The sequence below is a fragment of the Mesoplodon bidens genome, assembly GCF_964165515.1.
Source record: "Mesoplodon bidens genome assembly, chromosome: 4".
NCBI lineage: Eukaryota > Metazoa > Chordata > Mammalia > Artiodactyla > Ziphiidae > Mesoplodon > Mesoplodon bidens.
The window spans coordinates 144,165,711-144,184,746 of NC_138160.1; the positions used below are offsets into that span (position 1 = coordinate 144,165,711).

Consider the following 19,036-nt stretch of genomic DNA (forward strand, 5'->3'; position numbering starts at 1 on the left):
CCGGGAGGAAGTCCGAGGCCCCCAACCTCAGTCCCGTTTCCTCTCCTCCCCTGCCACCCTCTGTTTCCCCAGGCCAGCCTCGAGGGCGCAAAGGCGGCCGGGGGACCCGCGCCCCCTCCGGCCGGCAGGGGCAGCACGGAGCGGCCCGGGACACCCGGAAGGGCCCCGCCCCCGGCCCCGCCCAGCCCGGGCTGACCAGAACCGGGAGGCGGCGGTGGCGGCGGTGGCGGCGGCTACGGTGGGGACGGTGCGCGCGGCTGCAGCGGCGGGGCCGGCGGCTGGACGCGCGGAGCGCCATGGCGGTAGCCGAGCGCCGCGCCTTCGCGCACAAGATCAACAGGTAGTGCGGCCGCCGGGCCCCCTCCCGGGCCGCCCCCACGTGTCCGAGCCCCGCCCCGGGGCGGCCCGGCCCTCCCCCGCCTGGGCACCCCCCATTCAAGCTCCTTCCGCCTTGGCCAGCTTCGGCCCGCTTCCTCCGGCCGGGGGCGCAGGCGTGGGGAGGTGGGGAGGGCGGGGGGGTTCCGGGCTGGGGGTCGCGGCAGGGCTGCGGGCGCGGTGGTGGTTGAGGTCCTCCCTTGGAACCGGTGGGACGCGTGGGGGCGTGCCCGGGGGGCTTTCCTGGAGGAGGCGGCGCGGGGAAAGCGCTGCCCGGCACCCTCCGCGCCTCCTGCCCATCTCCTGGCCCCTCCCCCGGCCCCCAAGCTCCCCAAGCGTGGGAGTTGAGGGGCTCTTTCCGTCCCATCCCCTGGGCCTGGTGTGGGGCAGGGACGCATCAGACGCCGAGATTTGGGAACAGGGATGGTGCTCCTGGCGGCCTTTGAACCCCCTCGGGAAGTTTCCCGTGATCTTCTCCCCGCGAGGGTCCCGTGCCCAGCTGTCTGGGGGGCAGGGGACAGCTGTGAATGTCCCCCCGCCCCCAGCCCTGCTTCAGGCTCTCCCAGCACCGGCTGGACGCGCTGGAGATGGATGGTGATTGAATGGAAGGAGTGGGGGCGGGGGACAGAACCAGCTGGTGGGCAGACAGGGGGAGGGGACAGGCGCCAGGCGCTGGGGGACCCATTTCCGTGGCCACTGGAGATTGTAAGAGATTGGCCAGGGAGGGGGATGTCAGACTCTCTGGGGCTGAAGAGCCTTTCACCCATTCGGGTCTTTGCCTCCAATAGTGGGTTCAGAATCTGCTGGGGCGGGAGGTGTTTCTCTCGCAGCGGGACAGGGGTGGAGTGGGGTGGGGTGGGGGGCGGGCAGGGACCTCCCCTGATCACCCCCAGGTGAAAGAGTCAGCCCTGCCCTGACGGAGACACAAGAAAAGATCCCACCCTTGGGGGCAGATACAGTGGGGGAGGCAGAGGAGAAGCAGGATAAAGTAGATTATATGTTAGTGGTAAGTGGTATCAGGACACACAAGGCAGAGAAGGGAGATGGGGAATGTGAGGACTATTTTAGATCTGGGAGGCGGGTCAGGAAGGCCTGGAGGAGAAGGTGGCACTTAAACAAAGATCTGATGGAGGTGAGGGAGGGGTCCATGCCCAGACATGGGGGAAGAGCAGTCCAAACACAGGGAAGGGCAAGTGCAAAGGCCCAGGGGCAGGAGCAGATGTTCACAGAGCATCTGAGGAAGCCAGTCAGGCTGGAGCAGAGTGAGGAGTGGGGCAGTGGGAGCAGGTTGTACAGGGCTTGTGGGTTGTGGAGAGGAGTTTAACTTTTACCCTGAGTGAGGTGGGGGCCATGAAGAGTTCGGAACAGAGGAGGGACATTGTGACCTGGTGTCTGGGGCATAGTGGTTGGGCAGTTTTTATGTTCTGTTATCTCTGTGTCTCTGAATTGTTCCTCTCTCTTGGACCTTTGGTGTTTCTGAGCTTGGGGAGGTTATTGCTGTCTGTTTTTTTGTCTCTCAGTCCCTATGTCCTTGGGTCCTGGCGTCCACTCAAGTGAGAGAGAGAGGCCCTGGGTTTCGCCCTGGGAGATGGATACTCTATAGAGTTCAGGGTCAGAAAAGCAGAGAAAGATCCTGGGGCCCCAGTGAACCACAAGCAAATGGCTCAAGTCTTCCAGCCACCCTCTGACAAGGTCTCCTGAGCAGACTAGTGGGCACCCAGGTATCTACATGCGCAGACCTAGGCCTATATTCATCTGCTTGTTCATTCAATTATTCATTCCACAAATGCCATATTAATCTGAATATTAGACAGTCCCCCAGTTTCCTAATGAACAGGTCCATTTAAAACAAAGATTTGGGGGGACAACTTAAAAATACAAACTCGGGAATTCCCTGGTGGTCCAGTGGTTAGGACTCGGTGCTTTCACTGCAGGGGCCTGGGTTCAATCCCTGGTCAGGGAACTGAGATCCTGCAAGCCGCGAGGCATGGCCAAAAGGAACAACAACAAACAAACTGTTATGAATGTACACAACATGCACAAATATTATTGTATGCAACATAATGTTCTTTTTTTTTGACTTGTACTCTTTAAAATAAAGTCTAATCTGGAATGGTGATAACGACCAGCACTTTTTTTTTTTTTTTTTTTGGCTGTGTGGCTTGGCTTGGCTTGCGGGATCTTAGTTCCCCGACCAGGGATCAAACCCATACCCCCTGCAGTGGAAGCCTGGAGTCCTAACCACTGGACCGCCAGGGAATTCCCATGACCAGCACTTCTAATGTGCTTATCGCATGCTGGTCCCCATCTGAGATGTCACTAATTGTCACCAGAGCCCGTTGACATCGGTATAACTATTGAAATCAAAACCCAAAGTGGTTAGGTCACTCTCAAGGGTCTCTCGGGGGGAAGTGAGCCCAAGAGTGTGTGGCTCCAGAGTTGAGAACAGTCTTGGAAACCGTGCCTCTTCCTGCCCTCTCCTATCCGCAAGGATGTCCATTCATTCTTCCCAGGCTTCTGAGAGCGGTGTCTTTATTTTGCCCCTCAGTTGTCTGATGTGGGGCAGTTTGCATTTCTCATTTAAAGAAATGATTTGTTGGAGGGGTGGAAGCACAACAAGACATACATTGACGAAATTCCAAAAGTACCTGTGGGATTTCAAGGAAATATCTTCCTCCCACTCCTGTCCCCAAATATATTTGCAGACGTGAGCTTATGCATAGGTGATTATTTTTTACCTTTAAAAAAATTGTAACAGATGACATGTATACAGAAAAATGCTAAGTTTAAGGAGTAATCATGAAACAAATGCCAGGGGAAAAGTCACTTGGATCAAGACGAGCTGTCTTGGGAATTCCCTGGCTGTCCAGTGGTTAGGACTCTGTGCTTCCACTGCATGGGGCACAGGTTCAATCCCTGGTCGGGGAACTAAGATCCTGCATGCTGTGTGATGCCGCCAAAAAAAAAAAAAAAAGACGGGGGCCGTCTCTACCTTCCCAAGCCTCCCCACTCCAGCAGGCCCCCCTCAAGGTGATCTGCACTTGATTCTGCCCCTCAGGGAACGGCCATGCTGGTGGCAGCTACTATTTCTTCCTTACTTACGTTATGGTTTTTCCATCCAAGTTGGCTTCCTATCTGCAGTGGGTTGGCTTTGTCTGTTTAGAACATCTCATAAATGGAACCACACCGGATGTCAAGTCCTATATGGCAGCGTAATGTCGGCAGCATCTGTGCTGCCGCCTGTAGTCTGGCTCATCCTTTTTCATTGCTGCGTACTATTCCCCCTGCTTCTTGTGCGTTCTCCATCTTTGGTCAAGGAACTTGTGAGTTGTTTCCCTTTGAGGCTGTCATGATCAGAGCTGCCATGAACATTCTCAGCCATATATTTCCTCCTGAGTATCTGTGTCTCAGAGTGGAATTGCTGGATTGGCATATTTTCAACTCTGCCTGTAAATTTACAGATGGTTTTCCAAAGGGGTTCCCCCAGCAGCAGATGAGGGTTCCCATTGCTCCGCATCCTTGCTGGCACTCATATTATTTGCCTTTAAATTTTTCTGTCAGTCCAGGAGGGGTAGAGTGGGATATGAGGAGGAATCTCTCTGTAGTTTTATATTTACTCATTTTCTTCCCTCACTTTTTGCAGAAGTGGGAACACAGCATCAAGGCTTAAGCCATTCTTGTTTCTGGTTTTGTCATCCTCCTCCCCTGTGAGGGTAGTCCTCTGGTAATCTGGCCAGTCCTGGGGGGAGGTACACAGTCTCACATGAATTCCCCATGCTGCCACTGCTTCACGTTTCCCCTCTGAGCATCTCTTTAGTATCACATAGGGTTGTGGAGTTTTCACCTTAGAAGGATTTTTCACCTTAGAAGGATTTATCTCACCAATAGCTATAACCCACCACCCGATCTTTGCAGTTTCCCCCATTGAATGCCGAGATTCCTTCCTGAGAAAACCCACTAAATTCAGCTCAGCATTTTGCCTCCCTTTTTGAAATGTGGTCCACGGGAACATCTGAAGCAGATCTGATGTGGGAGTGAGAAAGAGAGAGGGGTTGGCGATGACTCCCAGGTGTGGGTCCCGAGCATCCAAGAGAGTAGTTAATTGAGCACTTACTGTGTGCCAGGCCCTACACTCAGAACAGCTCAATAAGTCGTGGGTACTGTCCCAAGCCCAGAGGTCCAGAGAAAAGATGTCATTCACCCCTGCTCACCCAGCTCCAAGTGCAGAGCTCTGTGACTCAGTAAACTGGCCCCCGTGGCCACACCGTTGTGGACCCAGCCTTCTCCCACTCTGGGGGCCTCACTCTAAGGCCCGTGGCAAAATGAAGCTGGAGGCTCAGCCCTCCCCACCCCCCTCCCTGCTCTGGGGCAGCAGCTGCAGAACAGCTGGGACCAGGGCACAGACAGGTTCCCTGATACAGCATCTTTTGTAAATCACCCCCAATCCTCCTCTGTGTGCCCATGCTTCCGGAGGAAGTGGCCTGGACTTGGGGAATTTGAGGACAAATCCCTAATTTTTCCTCCCCGCACGCACCGCCTGGCTTGCGGGATCTTAGTTCCCCAGCCAGGGACTGAAGCTGTGCCCTCAGCAGTGAAAGCACAGAGTCCTAACCACTGGACCACCAGGGAATTCCACAAATCCCTGATTTTTAACATTCTTTGCATTTCCTACAAGCTTCTCTTCCCTTCCCCGATTCCCCACACCCCTGTCCAATAGAAGCAAGACTCTGAGACAGTTGACAGAGAAAAGAAATAGAATCCAGAGACAGAGAAGGAATGAGGCTGGGGTCTCAAATTGGAGGCTGCACGTAGGATCAGGGTCATGGCCAAGTTTTGTTTGACCCACACGGATTTGAATTCGGAGGCTCACAGACAGGGCTGAAGCTCCTAATTATCCCCACTCCACACCTGTCTTTCCTGGGCCCACCTCACACATCCATTGCATTGGACGCTTGTGGGCCACATTTGCAATCCTCAACATAGCGCTTTATGGGGCACAACTTTTTATTTTTATTTTTATTTTTTAAAATGTTTATTTATTTATTTGGCTGCTCTGGATCTTAGTTGCAGCATGTGGGGTCTTTAGTTGCGGCATGTGGGATCTAGTTCCCTGACCAGGGATCGAACCCGGGCCCCCTGCATTGGGAGCACGGAGTCTTAGCCACTGCACCACCAGGGAAGTCCCAGGGGCACAACTTTTTATTAAGAAAATGTCCAAGCATAAGAGAAAAGAGGGAAGCAGGAGCGATTGAGGCCTGAACCCCTCAGCCGTTTCCTTTCCTTCCTGATTTTAAGAGAAACTGAGGCCCAGAAAGGTTGTTCCACCTGTCCAAAGCCACACAGCTAAAAGATAAGGGGCTTCCCCCAACTTACAGTAGATTTACGCAAGTTGGACCAAGAGGGAGATTGGAAGGGATTCACTCATTCCATCAAAAAAACATTTATTGATGGGAATTCCCTGGCTGTCCAGTGGTTAGGTCTTCGTGCTTTCACTGCCGTAGGCTGGAGTGTGATCCCTGGTCGAGGAACTAAAATTCCACAAGCCATGTGGCGCAGCCAAAAAAAAAGAAAAAAAATTATTGAGCATCTACTATGTGTGGGATCCAGTTCTGGGGCCTCCACACGGACAACACAGTCCTAGTCCTGTTTTCACAGAGACCCCAGGGAGCAGGGATTTCCAGGCCCAGAGAACAGAGCCCAGCTTCTGAGCCTTTGCACTCGCTGTTCCCTCTGCCTGGCACACTCTTCCCCCAGATAACTACATGGCTCCCTCTCCTTCCAAGCTCAGCTGAAGGAATCGAGAGCTTGGGGAATCCCTGCCCCTATAGGGTTTGTTCGAAATTCCCGTGCTGGCCCCCTCCGCTGTGGGTCTTGCCCCTTCACCCTCATCCTCTGGGACCCTGAAGGTCAGCGTAGATGCAGGCGGCCCATGAAGGCCACGGCACTGACCTTGGTGGTTGGGTTGTGCTCTCTGAGAGTCATGCTGGCCTCTTACACACAGTCAGCCTCAGTCTCAGACTCCCTGAGAAGGTGGGTGTGTGGCAGGCCCACTGAATGCCAGGCCCCCTGCTCAGCTCCACTGGTCTGTGAGAGCAGGGCAGCTACAGATGGATAAACTGAGGTTCAGAGGCAGAAATGACTTGTCCGGCAAGGGTGGAACGGTTCTCACATTCCTGATGAGGGGCAGGGGCCAGGGTGGGCAGAGGTCCTCCAGATGAGGAAGTGGAGGCCTCTCTCCAGACCTGGAAGCCAGTCCTGGTGGGTCAGGACTCAGACCCCAGGGGCCTGGGGGAAGAAGGAAGCGCAGGAATCAGTGGCCCTCAGGCCCTGCCCAGCAGCAGCCCTCTATCTGTGCTTGCAGGAGGAAAGGGGACAATGTATCTGCCACAGCCTTGGGGCCCACACGCTGAGATCTGTGGATCCTGAAGCCTGGGTTCTCTTGGCCCGGGGCCTGATTTTTTTTCTTTCCATAGCCTGGATTTTCCTCTCATGGAATGAATTTGTCGGCTCTGAAGCCCCGGTTCCCAGGGCCCCGCTGCCCAAGTTCTCCTGCCCCCAACTACCCCCTTCCTGTCCCCACAGGACAGTGGCTGCCGAGGTGCGGAAGCAGGTGTCCCGGGAACGCAGTGGCTCTCCCCACTCCAGCAGGCGCTGCAGCAGCTCCCTGGGGGTGAGTGTTTGGGAACCCCCCTCCCCCACCCCCGCTGCTGTGGGGAGCCTGAGACTGGGAGGGACCCAGCTGTGGCAGGGGAGGGGGTCCCTGTCCTGGCCCAGCACTGTCCCCGTTCCTGTCCCCAGTGAGCATGAGTGGGAGGGTGGTGGACCCCCCTCTCTGCAGGGAGCAGCCCTGTGGGTGGTCGGGGGTGGGGGAGAAGTTCAGCCTGCTGTGGCCTGCACCTCCTGCTGCCTGGACCACCCAGCTGGGGATGGTGGGGAGGGCGGTCTGGGGGATGGGAGGTGCTTCTGGCTGCTGTGGGGAGGGGTGGGGCTCTCTCTCGCCCCAGGGCCTGAGGAGTTGTCTCTTTCTTTGCTGCAGTCCACAAACCTTTCCTTCCACCATGAGTTTCCTGCCCCTCCAGGCACAGGGTGTGATTTCCTGCCTGGAAAGAGGGTCAGGGCCGGCCAAGCTGGGGTGGAGGTGGAGTGGCTGAGATCACTGTCCTCCAGGGCCCCTCCAGCTCCAACACCCTCCACGGCTCCCACCGCCCTCTTGTTTGTTCAAGGCCAGCCCAAGTCCACACTCACCCTCCAGCCCCCCGGGGCACGGGTCACAGCCACTTTGCTCCAACTCAGGTCCCACTGACTGAAGTCATTGAGCCCCTGGACTTTGAGGACGTGCTCCTGAGCCGGCCGCCAGATGCAGAGCCGGGGCCACTCCGGGACCTGGTCGAGTTTCCAGCTGATGACCTGGAGCTGCTGCTGCAGCCCCGGGAATGCCGCACCACGGAGCCTGGGATCCCCGAGGATGGGTGGGTTCAGCCCCACACCCTCCCTGTCTGTAACTCCACCTACCTCTGTGCCCCCCATGAATACCCCCTTTCCCACCAAGCTCCCAACAGCCCTGAGTTCAACTCTTGGCTCCACTGTGTGACCTTGGGCAAATCCCCTTCCCTCTCTGAGCCTCTACCTCTGCATCTCTGAAACAGACAGAAGGACAGGCCCCACCTCACAGGCCACTGGAAAGATTAACACTGGGCCCTGCCTCTGTTTATTACCCTGATTGTATTTTGTGCAGAAAGCTGGATGCCCAGGTGAGGGCTGCCGTGGAGATGTACACGGAGGACTGGATCATCGCCCACAGGAGGTGGGTCTGGCTCGGGGAAAGCTCAGGGTAGAGAGGCCAGGTCTGAGCCCAGAAGAGCCCATTGTCTGCTGCCCGTCCTCCTATTTATCCACACACCGTCCCTTTAAGGGTAGCCAGACTTCTCCGGCAGAGCGCAGGGAGGGTGGATGGCCTTGCAGGCATCACCTGGACCTTGGAGGTGTGTCAGCACATCCGGGGGCCCTGGGGAGCCCTCATTCCTGATACCCACCAAGCCCCGCCTCCTCCTAGGTACCAGCACCTGAGTGCAGCATACAGCCCCATCACCATAGAGACGCAGCGAGAGAGGCAGAAGGGCCTCACCCGCCAGGTCTTCGAGCAGGACGCTTCTGGGGATGAGAGGTCCAGCCCGGACGACTCGGTGAGGGAGCCCTGGGCAGGGGTCACTATAAGCATATGTACATGCATGGGCTGCGGCCCCAGCTCTCAAATGCATATGATGGGAAGTGACCCAAACAGCCTTGAACCCAAAAGGAAATGTATCAGCCCTGTAAGTGAAAAGTTAAGGGTAACAATTATAAGCATTTATTAAGGGCTTAGTGTGTACTAAATGTTTTATACTTGTCCTTATCTTTCATCCTGTGAGACTGGGCAACACCCATTTTACAGGTAAAGACACTGAGGGGAGTTCCCTAGTGGTCTAGTGGTTAGGATTCGGAGCTTTCACTGCTATGGCCTGGGTTCAATCTCTGGTTGAGTCTTGAGCCTGTATTTTGTCAACCAATATTTATTGAGTGTCTACTTTTACCAATAATAATCATGTCAAGAATTACTGTTATTGTTTCCTTGTTACTATTTATAAATGTAGATGGGGAAACTGAGGCCCTTAGAGTTGGGGTCAGAGACCCAGGGTCACAGAGCTGAGCTGGGATTTGAACCAAGGTAGTCTGCTTCTGACCATAGCTGAGTCTGGGTCCTGGGCCGTTGACAGCCCCAGTGAGAACTCTCCCTCCCCTGGCAACAGTGAGCAGAGTCCCAGGGAAGGCTCTCATTGGCCCAACCCAGGCATATCCTGACCTTGGAGCCAATCCCTGGGGCTGGTACCTGTTTTGTTCTGATTGGCCAGACAAGGGTCATGTGATACCCAGACTGGGAAGTAACCTCCCCACAATAGTAAAGGAGGGGGCTTCCCCAGACAGAAGGTTCTAGAAAGAAAGCAGAGCCCTCAGGTGACCCTTGTAGTGGTGACCCCAGCCCCTGGCCCTCAGCTTCCCCATCTATAGGTTGGGCATGAGGACAGTCTCACCTGAGTAGGATGGAGATGCATTCAGCTGGCGCTCAGCGCTTGCCCATTCTCTACTGCTGGCAGGATGACCCCCGGCACTCCTCAGGCTCCCCAGACAACACTCCACGAAGCAGTGGTGCCTCTGGCATCTTCGACCTGAGGAACTTGGCAGCCGACTCATTGCTGCCCTCACTGCTGGAGCGTGTGGCCCCGGAGGACGTGGACCGGCGCAATGAGGCCCTGCGGCGGCAGCACCGGCCCCGTGCCCTGCTCACCCTCTACCCGGCGCCCGACGAGGTGGGTGCCCACTAGCCTGCACAGGCCCTGAGGTCAATACACATCCAACTGACATGTATCACAGTATATGATCCCAGCAAGATTTCCTGGGTGCCTACTGTATACCTGCAACGTATACTTTAAAATTCAATGGCTTCTGTTGGGTACCTACTATATACCCCTATATTTTTCCACCCAGCATTTATTGAGCACCTACTATATACTGCTATATTTACTCAACCAATATTTATTGTATGCCTACTGTATAGTCTTTTCTTTAATCAAACAGCATATAATCAACCAATATTTATTGGGTACCTACTGTGTACCCCATTTTTTATTTGATGACTTATTATATATACCCCTATATCCATTCAGCATTTATTGGGCACCTACTGTGTACCCTATATTTTTATTCAATGACCTTTATTTATTATACATACCCTTACATTTATCCACCCAGCATTTATTGGGCATTTACCATATATTCATATTTATTCAGTCAATGTTAACTGTATGACTACTGTATAGTCTTTTATTTAATTAAACAGCATTTGAGCAACTGATATTTATTGAGCACCTACCATGTGTACCTATATTTATCCAACTAACTTTTATTAGGTACCTAGTATATACATATGTGTTTTAATTCAGCCATTTATTGAGTGCTTGCTGTATACCCCAATATTTTATTCAACTAGTACTTATTGGGTGTCTAGTACATGTCTCTATATATGTCCAGTCAGCATTAATCAAATACTTTCTGTATATGTCCATGTTTATTCAACCACTTTTTAGTAGGTACCTACTACATACCTCTGTGTTTATCCAACCAAGATGTTTGAGTGCCAGTTATATAGCAGGCACTGGGATACAGCCACGAACAAGATAGAGCCAGTCTTTGCTCTCTGAGTTCACAGCCTGGTGGAGGAGAGATACTAGGAAATGACAACCCAGAATAGTGCCATGATGAGGTGTGGGTCATTGTCCCTCACATGGCCCTCAATGTCCCAGCCATGTGGCCCATTGCAACAGGGCCTGTTGAGCATCTGGAACATCAAGTGCCTCTGAGTGAGGGAAGGCTTCCTGGAGGAAGTGCCAGCTAAGGTGCGACCTGACGATGAGCATGTATCGGCCAGACAAGGAGGAAGGGAGAAAAAGGGCATTCCAGGTAGCGGGAACAGCATGTGCAAAGACTCAGAGGCAGGGGACTGAAAGAAGTTTAGTCAGGCTGCGTGTAGAGCTGGTCTCAGGCCACACATTCCAAGCCCTTCCTGGAGGATGTGTTCCCAGCTGCCCCTTCGGCTCTTGGCAGGATGAGGCCGTGGAACGCTGCAGCCGCCCAGAGCCACCCCGAGAGCACTTCGGACAGAGGATCCTGGTCAAGTGTCTGTCGCTTAAGTGAGTGTGCTGACCCGTCCCTCCCTTCAGACATGGGAGGGGACCATGTGGCTTATGGTGTGGCACACACTCGGTGCTCACTACTCGAGCCATGCCATTACCGTGTGCAGCCCTGAGACCTATGAGGACGCCCGTGGGCTCTCAGGCTGGAAAATAAGACTCCCTTTTTCATTATTCAAAACCGCCAATCCTAAGCTCCAGTTGTGTGTCAGGCTCAGTTCTCAGCCCTCCATGTGTATTAACACTGACCTTCACCACAACATGCGATGTGGGTGCAGGTGGGAAACCGAGGCACAGGGTGGAAAGGTCATTGTGTCCAAGATCACGAGTTGTGAGGCCAGAGTCTGGCCCTCGCCCAGTCTGCTGCTAGGACCCAGGCTAGAGGGGGCGCTGGTGACCCTGGGCCTGGCTTCCAGCTGCCCAAGGCCCCCTCCACATCGCCCCCTGGGAGCAGCCAGCGTTCGTGGGAATGGAGCTGAACAGGATGTGGCCTTGGACCTGAGCCCGGTCCTGCCCCTCCCCCACTCTCAGTTCCTGCCTGGATGGGGGCAGGAAAGGGAGGTCCCATCTGGCCTGAGGCCCGGGTGGGCCTCCTGCCTCAAGCACATGGACTGGGAACTGGCTCTCTGAGCTCATCCAGTCATTCAGCAAACACTCACTGAGCGTCTACTGTATGCAAGGCCGTGTGACTGTGGGATGACCACATAGGGCTCTCTAGGTGGGGGATACAGCACAAACAGAGGCCAGGAGATGTCTGGAGAGAGGAAAATTGAGGCCAAGAAGTGGGCGGGATGGGGCCACGCAGGGCAGTGAGGAGCCTCAAATTTTAAGTTTTTTTTTTTTTTTTATTCTTACTACCTTCTTTTTTAAAAAAATATTTATTTATTTATTTGGCTGCATCGGGTCTTAGTTGCGGCATGTGGAATCTTCTTTGCAGCATGCAGGATCTTCGTTGCGGCATGCGGGATCTTTCGTTGTGGCGCACGGGTTCTTAGTTGTGGCTCACAGGTTCTAAGTTGTGGCACGCAGGCTCTCTAATGGTGGCGCGGGCTCAGTAGTCGTGGCGTGTGGGCTTAGTTTCCCCGTGGCATGTGGGATCTTAGTTCCCCGACTGGGGATTGAACCCACGTCCCCTACATTGGAAGGTGGATTCTTAACCACTGGACCACCAGGGTAGTCCCAAATTGTAAGTTTTAAGATGTTTCCTTAGGAGGCACGTGGATGATGAGTAGAAATGAGCACGGCAGAGTAAGACAGGGAGGCGGTTATGGGGGCTGTTTAGGCGATCGAAGATGGGACTCAGCCCAGGATGGCAGAAGCCATAGAAGACACCTCGGAGGGGAGGCAGGGAGGCCCGGGAGTCGAGAATTTCAGGATGGGACTGGGGGAGGATTGATGTGCCAAAAGCTGCCTCCATGCTAACCGAACAAGGGCCATGGTTTCAGCAGGAGGGACTCTGTGAGTTATTTACTGAGGGAGGAAGGCGGGGGGAGGTGGGGAATCTCTTGGTGCCTTAGTTTCCCCTTTGGCAAAATGGGACAGGTCTTTCCTACAAGCCCTTAAATGGTGCTTCTCTGTGACCCAGTGGGAAACAGATGCCCCCTGCCCCCACAAGGCACCAAGGCTGGGCTGGACCTCAAGAGGGAGTGGGATGTATGGAGGAGGGAGTGTCAAGGTCATCCTCTGCCAGAGAACCCCTGTTTACTGCAGGTTCGAGATAGAAATCGAGCCCATCTTTGGCATCTTGGCCCTGTACGACGTGCGGGAGAAAAAGAAGGTAGGAACCCCTTTCTTCCCTTTCCTGCCAGTCCTCTTCCTCCTCCTCGCCGCAGGGTAGTGGGCTCCCTGGGAGTGGTGGCCTAGCTGCCTCATGTGCCCCCAGATCTCGGAGAACTTCTACTTTGACCTGAACTCAGACTCCATGAAGGGGCTACTGCGGGCCCATGGCACCCATCCTGCCATCTCCACCCTGGCCCGCTCTGCCATCTTCTCCGTGACCTATCCCTCGCCCGACATCTTCTTGGTCATCAAGGTACCCACTGGGGCTGGCAAGGGGGTGATAATGGTGAAGGCTGCAGGCGAGGTCCCCACTCTCATGAAAGAAGACAGACATGTCACTAAGAAGGGTGATCAGGGCTGTCATGGGGGAAGTACAGGCAGCTGGGTGAGAGCCCAGAGGAAGCTTCTGACCCACCCAGGCGGGGAGAAATCATCAAGGGCTTCCTTGGAGAGGTTACAGCTCAGCCGACACCCATGAGTGGGCAGCCTGGGGAGAAATGGCATCCCAGCACATGTGGGTGGATGTTTAAAATTTTTTTTAGTTGAGAGTTTTTCAGTTTATTAAAGGAAGAAAGACCTAGTTGGCACATTCGTTTGGGATTTTCTTTTTCCAGGAGTGAGTTCAAATTTCCTTCCCCAAAACATTCAATTAGGTTATGCTAATGACATTAATTGAACACCTTAAGGCAGGCACTGCTCCCAGTCGGTTAGGCTTCACAGGGATTTTGGTCTTTGGTCCTCACAGCAGCCCCGGGAGGTGGGAGTTGCCATGGGGCCCGTTTTACAGTTGGGGAAACTGAGGCACAGAACTGGTAAGGAATGTGCTCAAGGTCCCATAGCCCCTGAGTGGTCAGGATTGGAGTCCAGGCTCAGAGCCATGCTTGATGTAGACTCTGTTTATACTAACAAAGAAAGATGTAAATGTGGGGGGAAAAATGGAGTCTTGGGTTTGGGGCCGGGTTTTGTTTTTTTTGCGGTATGCGGGCCTCTCACTGTTGTGGCCTCTCCTGTTGCGGAGCTCAGGCTCCGGATGCACAGGCCCAGCGGCCATGGCTCACGGGCCCAGCCGCTCTGCGGCATGTGGGATCTTCCCGGACTGGGGCACGAACCTGTGTCCCCTGCATCGGCAGGCGGACTCTCAACCACTGCGCCACCAGGGAAGCCCTGGGGCCAGGTTTAAAAGGTGGGGAGGGTGTAGCTGGTTGCCCAGGCTGAGAGCTAGCACTCAATCCCAAGGACAGTGGGAGCCATGGTCGGTGTTGGAACGAGAGCCCTAGCTGGATGGAACGGCATGTATGGGAGGCTGTGAGGGTCAGCGAAGTTGGGTGTGGCTTGGGGAGGTTGCAGTCCCAGCAGTGCCTCACTGGCCTTGGCTGCCCCTCAGCTGGAGAAGGTGCTGCAGCAGGGGGACATCAGCGAGTGCTGTGAGCCCTACATGGTGATGAAGGAGGTGGACACAGCCAAGGTAAGCGTGGGAAGCTGGTCCAGGTGGTGAAGGGGTCCCCAGGCAGGGCAGATCCTGGATTCAGAGGGCCTGGGGCACTGAGCTTGTGGGGTGTGTTTGCGGCGTCTCCCCACAGAACAAAGAGAAGCTAGAGAAGCTGCGCCTGGCAGCTGAGCAGTTCTGCACCCGTCTGGGCCGCTACCGCATGCCCTTCGCCTGGACGGCGGTGCACCTGGCCAACATTGTGAGCAGCGCGGGCCAGTCGGACCGGGACTCGGACTCGGAGGGCGGTGAGGAGGCGGGGCCGACGGGCCAGGGGCGGGGCTACAGGGGAAGGGGAGGGGCGCCCTCTGCTGGCCGGACTTGGTACCAGACCCGAGTCCGCACCGTCTCTGCCCTTCCCTGCCTCTCTCTCATTTCTGCCCCTCTCCATCACTGTCACGCTCTCCCCTAGAGCGCCGACCCACCTGGACTGACCGCCGCCGTCGGGGGCCCCAGGACCGGACGAGTAGCGGGGACGACGCCTGCAGCTTCTCCGGCTTCCGCCCAGCCACGCTAACTGTCACCAACTTCTTTAAGCAGGTGCCGTGGCTCGGGGGGCTGGGGGCTAAGGGAGGGGCGCCCAGGGGCAGCCCCCATTACTCCGCTGTGGCTGCCCGCGCCCCGGGGACCCCAAGCCCCTCGGCCCTGGTTCACCAGGGCGGGTCCCTGCAGGAAGCTGAGCGGCTCAGTGACGAGGACCTCTTCAAGTTCCTGGCCGACATGCGGCGCCCGACATCCCTGCTGCGGCGCCTGCGGCCCGTGACCGGTGCGTGGTTCGCGCCCTAGACGAGACGTGTTACTCATACAGTCACTCAGCAAACCCACACTGAGCACGTGCTGTGCCAGGTCCTGGGGACCATGATAGACAAAGCCCCAACTTCATGGGTGGACCTTCTAATGGGGCCTAGAGATGAGAAACAATCTCCCCACTTGGAGAGTCAGCGAATAAGAATAAGAATAAGACAGGACTTCCCTGTGGTGGTCCAGTGGCTAAGAATCCACACTTCCACTACAGGGGGCACGGGTTCGATCCCTGGTTGGGGAACATCCCGCATGCCGTGGGGTGCGGCCAAAAAAAAAAAGAATAAATAAGACAGATAGATAGTGGGTCACACGGGGAATGTGGTGGGCAGAGCTGATCAAATAATGAGGGCAAGACCTGGGAGTTGAGGGCATCTTTCAGCCTTAGCACCTGAAGGACAGAGCCACCAGAGGATGTTGTGGGAGGGTCAGAGCCCTGATCCGAAGCCCAGAGAGGTTGGGCCCGGCTTGAGGCTCCCAGGCAGGTGCAAACTGGCTACCCCCTCCCCAGCCCAGCTCAAGATTGACATCTCCCCAGCCCCTGAGAACCCCCACTTCTGCCTCTCCCCGGAGCTGCTTCATGTCAAGCCCTACCCAGACCCCAGGGGTCGGCCCACCAAGGAGATCCTGGAGTTCCCCGCCCGTGAGGTCTACGCCCCCCACACCAGCTACAGGTACAGCCTCTGGGGCAGCCGGGCACTTGAATGGGGGCATTCAGGCATCGTGCAAAGTGAGATGCCCTTTCCCTGACACAGACACTGGCCTGAGATGCCACTGCTCTGCTTTAATGGGGGATGGATAGGACTGAAGGGGCGTGTCCTTCCTCCACCCCTCCTCGACGGTCCATGTCCTCTGCCTGTGACCCTGCCTGCTTCCGTCTCTGCTCCATGGCCGGAAATGGGGCCCAGCGCCCTGGCCGACCTCAGCAGACAGGCAGCTCCTCCCTGTGCAGGGGCCGCATGGGGCATGGCCGCATCCCTCGGTGCATGACTGGTCCTCAGTTCCACCCGGACAGTCTCAGGCTGGGAGCGCCGCCGTGTGGAGTCTGGGAGGGAGGTGAGGCTCAGCCAAGGCGCAGGGGTCCCCATCCCGCTGCCTGGCACGCCCAACCCCCCACCAGGCACACCTCTCATGAATCTCTCTCAGCCGCTGCTGCTGTGCCATCATCTCCTGCCTCTGTCGCTGCACGTGGCCCATGAGGGCCCACATGATGTGGCTCTGCTTGTCTGCATGGGCCTGCGGGGTCAGGACAGAAACCTCAGCTGGGAGCCTCCTCACCTCCTGTCCCTCGACCCCACCCAGACCCCCCTGCTCCCCACTGCATCTGTGTGACCCAGCAAGTCACTGCCACTCCTTGGCCTCAACTTCCCCTCCTGTAAAATGGGGATGAAACAGGGGTCCCTTTGTGGGGTTGTTAAGAGCATGATGTGGACTTTTAGGGGGCATAAAACAGTGCTGGATACGTCATGGGCACTTAAGAAATTCTCTAAATAGTATGCATTTATTGAGTAACTCCCATGTGCCCCACCCCATGCTGAGGATTTTATCTGCACTGAGTCCCTGGCTCTGCTTTGAGACATCAGTTGTTGCCCTTATTTGCAAATAGGGAAGCTGAGGCATGGGAAGGGACATGGGTTTTGCCCAGAGACACACAGAGTAGAAGCCAGGGTACTGGAAGGCTGACCTTTGGGGGATCTCTGGGACAAAAGGTTCGGAAATGAGGTCTGTTTGTGAATCAGGGTCTTGACTCCCCCAGGGCTGGGAACCCCTTACCTTTAAGACCTCAAATTCTTGGCGGGCATGGCCCAGCCAAGCGCCTCTCAGCTGGACTTCCATCCGCTTCATTTTCTTCCGCAGCACCTGCTGTCCTTTGGCCACTTCCCCCAGCGCCTGGGCTGTGGCTTCTGCCTGCAGCTTGAGACCATCCTCTTCCATCTGATCAATAGTGGATGTTAGTAGGATGACCTACTGGGACTGGCCTGATTTTAACACTGGAAGTCCTGTATTCCAGGAACCCCCTCAGTCCTGGGAAAACCTAACAGTTGGTCACCCTAGGCATAACTCTCCCATAGACTCCTGTCCACCCCGCAACACCCCAACTGCAGCGTCTACCTGCATCTCCAGTAGGCTCGCACGTAGCTCCTGCGCTGCATCCTGGCCCTGGCTGACCTCCTGCCCCAGGAGCCCCAGTGCCTGGCCATAGAGGTTCAGGCTGTGCCCAGCCTCTGTCAGCTGTGCCTCCGTGGCCCTGTACACGCTGTTGAGAGCCTGGCTGAGCTGCAGGGCCCCGTGAAAGAGCAGGGTCAGTTCCTCCTGCTGTGCCGGCTCCGAGCCGCTCATGGGGGCCACCGGGGCAGGCTGGGCCGCCATTGCCAGGGCGCACAGCAGACACAGCACGAGCATGGGCATGACTGGGGGACTGGGGGTGTGGCCACAGCAACACTGCTGCTGCCTTTTATGCCTTAACACCCCCCTTAACCTCAGGTCAATCGTTAACTGGCCAGCCGGGTGCCCCGTGTTGTGCAAGGGCCAGGCGAATGTCCAGGCGGGCCACGCTGGCATCACGCTGGCTGGGGCTCGGGGCCGGGGGTGGGGGTGAGGACACTGGGAGAGAACAGGCTCAGGCCCCGCTGGGAGACTATGGCTCCTAGCCTCAGTTTCCCCTCCTGTGGATAGGCATGACAACAATAATGGCAATAACAGTGAGGCTTTTATGAGCTCCAGTGGTTTGCCCAGAGCTGTCCCACTGCTGTTAAAGTAGCTGGTCTCATAACCTTCCCACGAGCCTGTGATGCTGGAGTTTTTGTTGGTCTGGTTAAGAGCTAAGGGAGCAGATACAGATGGTGGAGACTCTCCCAAGGCCACACAGCCTGACTCCAGGACCTCCACGTATCCTGGCTCAATGCTAACTGCCATTTGTCTCCCTGGATGACTGTGGGCAAGTGCCTGTTTCCCTGTGAAATGGAGTGTGATGGGAGTCCCTGCCCACAGGCTGCTGGTGAGAAATAAATGAGTCATTTCACGTCGGGTGCTTAGAACAGAGCCCAACACACCCAGAGCCAGTTGGTGCCACATTAGTGTTTGGTGCAATTATTGACATTTTTTGTAATTTAGCATCATTGGTATTACAAAGGCTCAGCTGGGAGGCTTGATGCCCCCATTAGACAGACAGGCAAACTGAGGCCCAGGGGGCAGTTAGGGCTTGAATGGAGTTACCCTGGGGGAGGGAGACAGAACCCTGACCCCAGCCCAGCCCTTGCCTTCAACTCCAGCCTTGGTTTCCCCATCTGAGAGACACGCCATATAATTCTAGTGGCCTCTCCTGGGGGAAGGGGTGGTCAGGCTCCTGAGCTGGGTGATGGGCAGGTCAGCCTGCACGGGGCTCAGGCCTGGTGCCGGTTGCCTGGGCTACCTTCTCGGAAGCCTGGCCCTCAGCGCCCATCTGTCCCCTGCCCTCTGCCTCACTGTGTACCCTCAGTACCCCCGAAGTCCCTCTGTGTTCCCACCCTCTGCCACACCGTTCCCCCGCCTGTGCTCTGAGGGTGCCCGCCTGTCCTCCTTTCTCTGCCAGTCACATCTCCCGCCTGGTGCCCATACGTGTCCCTGACCCGGCTATCAATGCCCCAGTGGTGCGGCCACTGTCCCCCGGCTCTCTGTCCCTCTGACGTGGACATGCCCCTGCCCCCGCAGGAACCTGCTGTACGTGTACCCTCACAGCCTCAACTTCAGCAGCCGCCAGGGCTCCGTGCGCAACCTCACTGTGCGAGTGCAGTACATGGCGGGCGAGGACCCCAGCCAGGCCCTGCCGGTCGGTGGCTGGGCCCAGGGGGAGGCGGGCGGGGTGTCCCCCGCCGGCCCCTCATACCCCTGC

General features: G+C 56.1%; 2 protein-coding genes across 13 annotated transcripts in view; one reads left to right on the plus strand and one right to left on the minus strand.

Annotated features, from left to right (window-relative positions):
- Window positions 1-209: 209 nt before the first annotated feature.
- Window positions 210-19,036, plus strand: part of DOCK6 (dedicator of cytokinesis 6) — a 42,225-nt gene continuing 23,398 nt past the window's right edge. For 10 of the 11 annotated variants that reach the window (XM_081232062.1, XM_081232067.1, XM_081232065.1 and 7 more), the window contains exons 1-15: window positions 210-340; window positions 6,958-7,045; window positions 7,669-7,844; window positions 8,111-8,179; window positions 8,429-8,558; window positions 9,507-9,719; window positions 11,014-11,099; window positions 12,810-12,876; window positions 12,982-13,131; window positions 14,263-14,343; window positions 14,459-14,612; window positions 14,777-14,904; window positions 15,037-15,130; window positions 15,677-15,839; window positions 18,856-18,973. In XM_081232062.1, coding sequence (XP_081088188.1) covers window positions 297-340; window positions 6,958-7,045; window positions 7,669-7,844; window positions 8,111-8,179; window positions 8,429-8,558; window positions 9,507-9,719; window positions 11,014-11,099; window positions 12,810-12,876; window positions 12,982-13,131; window positions 14,263-14,343; window positions 14,459-14,612; window positions 14,777-14,904; window positions 15,037-15,130; window positions 15,677-15,839; window positions 18,856-18,973 — 1,761 coding nt within the window. In that variant the 5' untranslated portion in view covers window positions 210-296. The remainder of the gene's footprint in view (window positions 341-6,957; window positions 7,046-7,668; window positions 7,845-8,110; window positions 8,180-8,428; window positions 8,559-9,506; window positions 9,720-11,013; window positions 11,100-12,809; window positions 12,877-12,981; window positions 13,132-14,262; window positions 14,344-14,458; window positions 14,613-14,776; window positions 14,905-15,036; window positions 15,131-15,676; window positions 15,840-18,855; window positions 18,974-19,036) is intronic. The other variant, XM_081232066.1, reaches the window with a different exon arrangement.
- Window positions 15,926-17,574, minus strand: ANGPTL8 (angiopoietin like 8; the record flags this gene model as incomplete). 2 transcript variants are annotated; one of them, XM_081232075.1, is made up of 4 exons in its annotated part: window positions 15,926-16,210; window positions 16,292-16,401; window positions 16,939-17,100; window positions 17,278-17,574. In XM_081232075.1, the coding sequence occupies 4 exons, from the start codon at window positions 17,572-17,574 to the stop codon at window positions 16,183-16,185; spliced, it is 597 nt and encodes a 198-aa protein (XP_081088201.1). In that variant the 3' UTR covers window positions 15,926-16,182. The 2 variants fall into 2 exon arrangements, with proteins under 2 accessions (XP_081088201.1, XP_081088200.1); XM_081232074.1 differs by having other exon boundaries at window positions 15,926-16,401.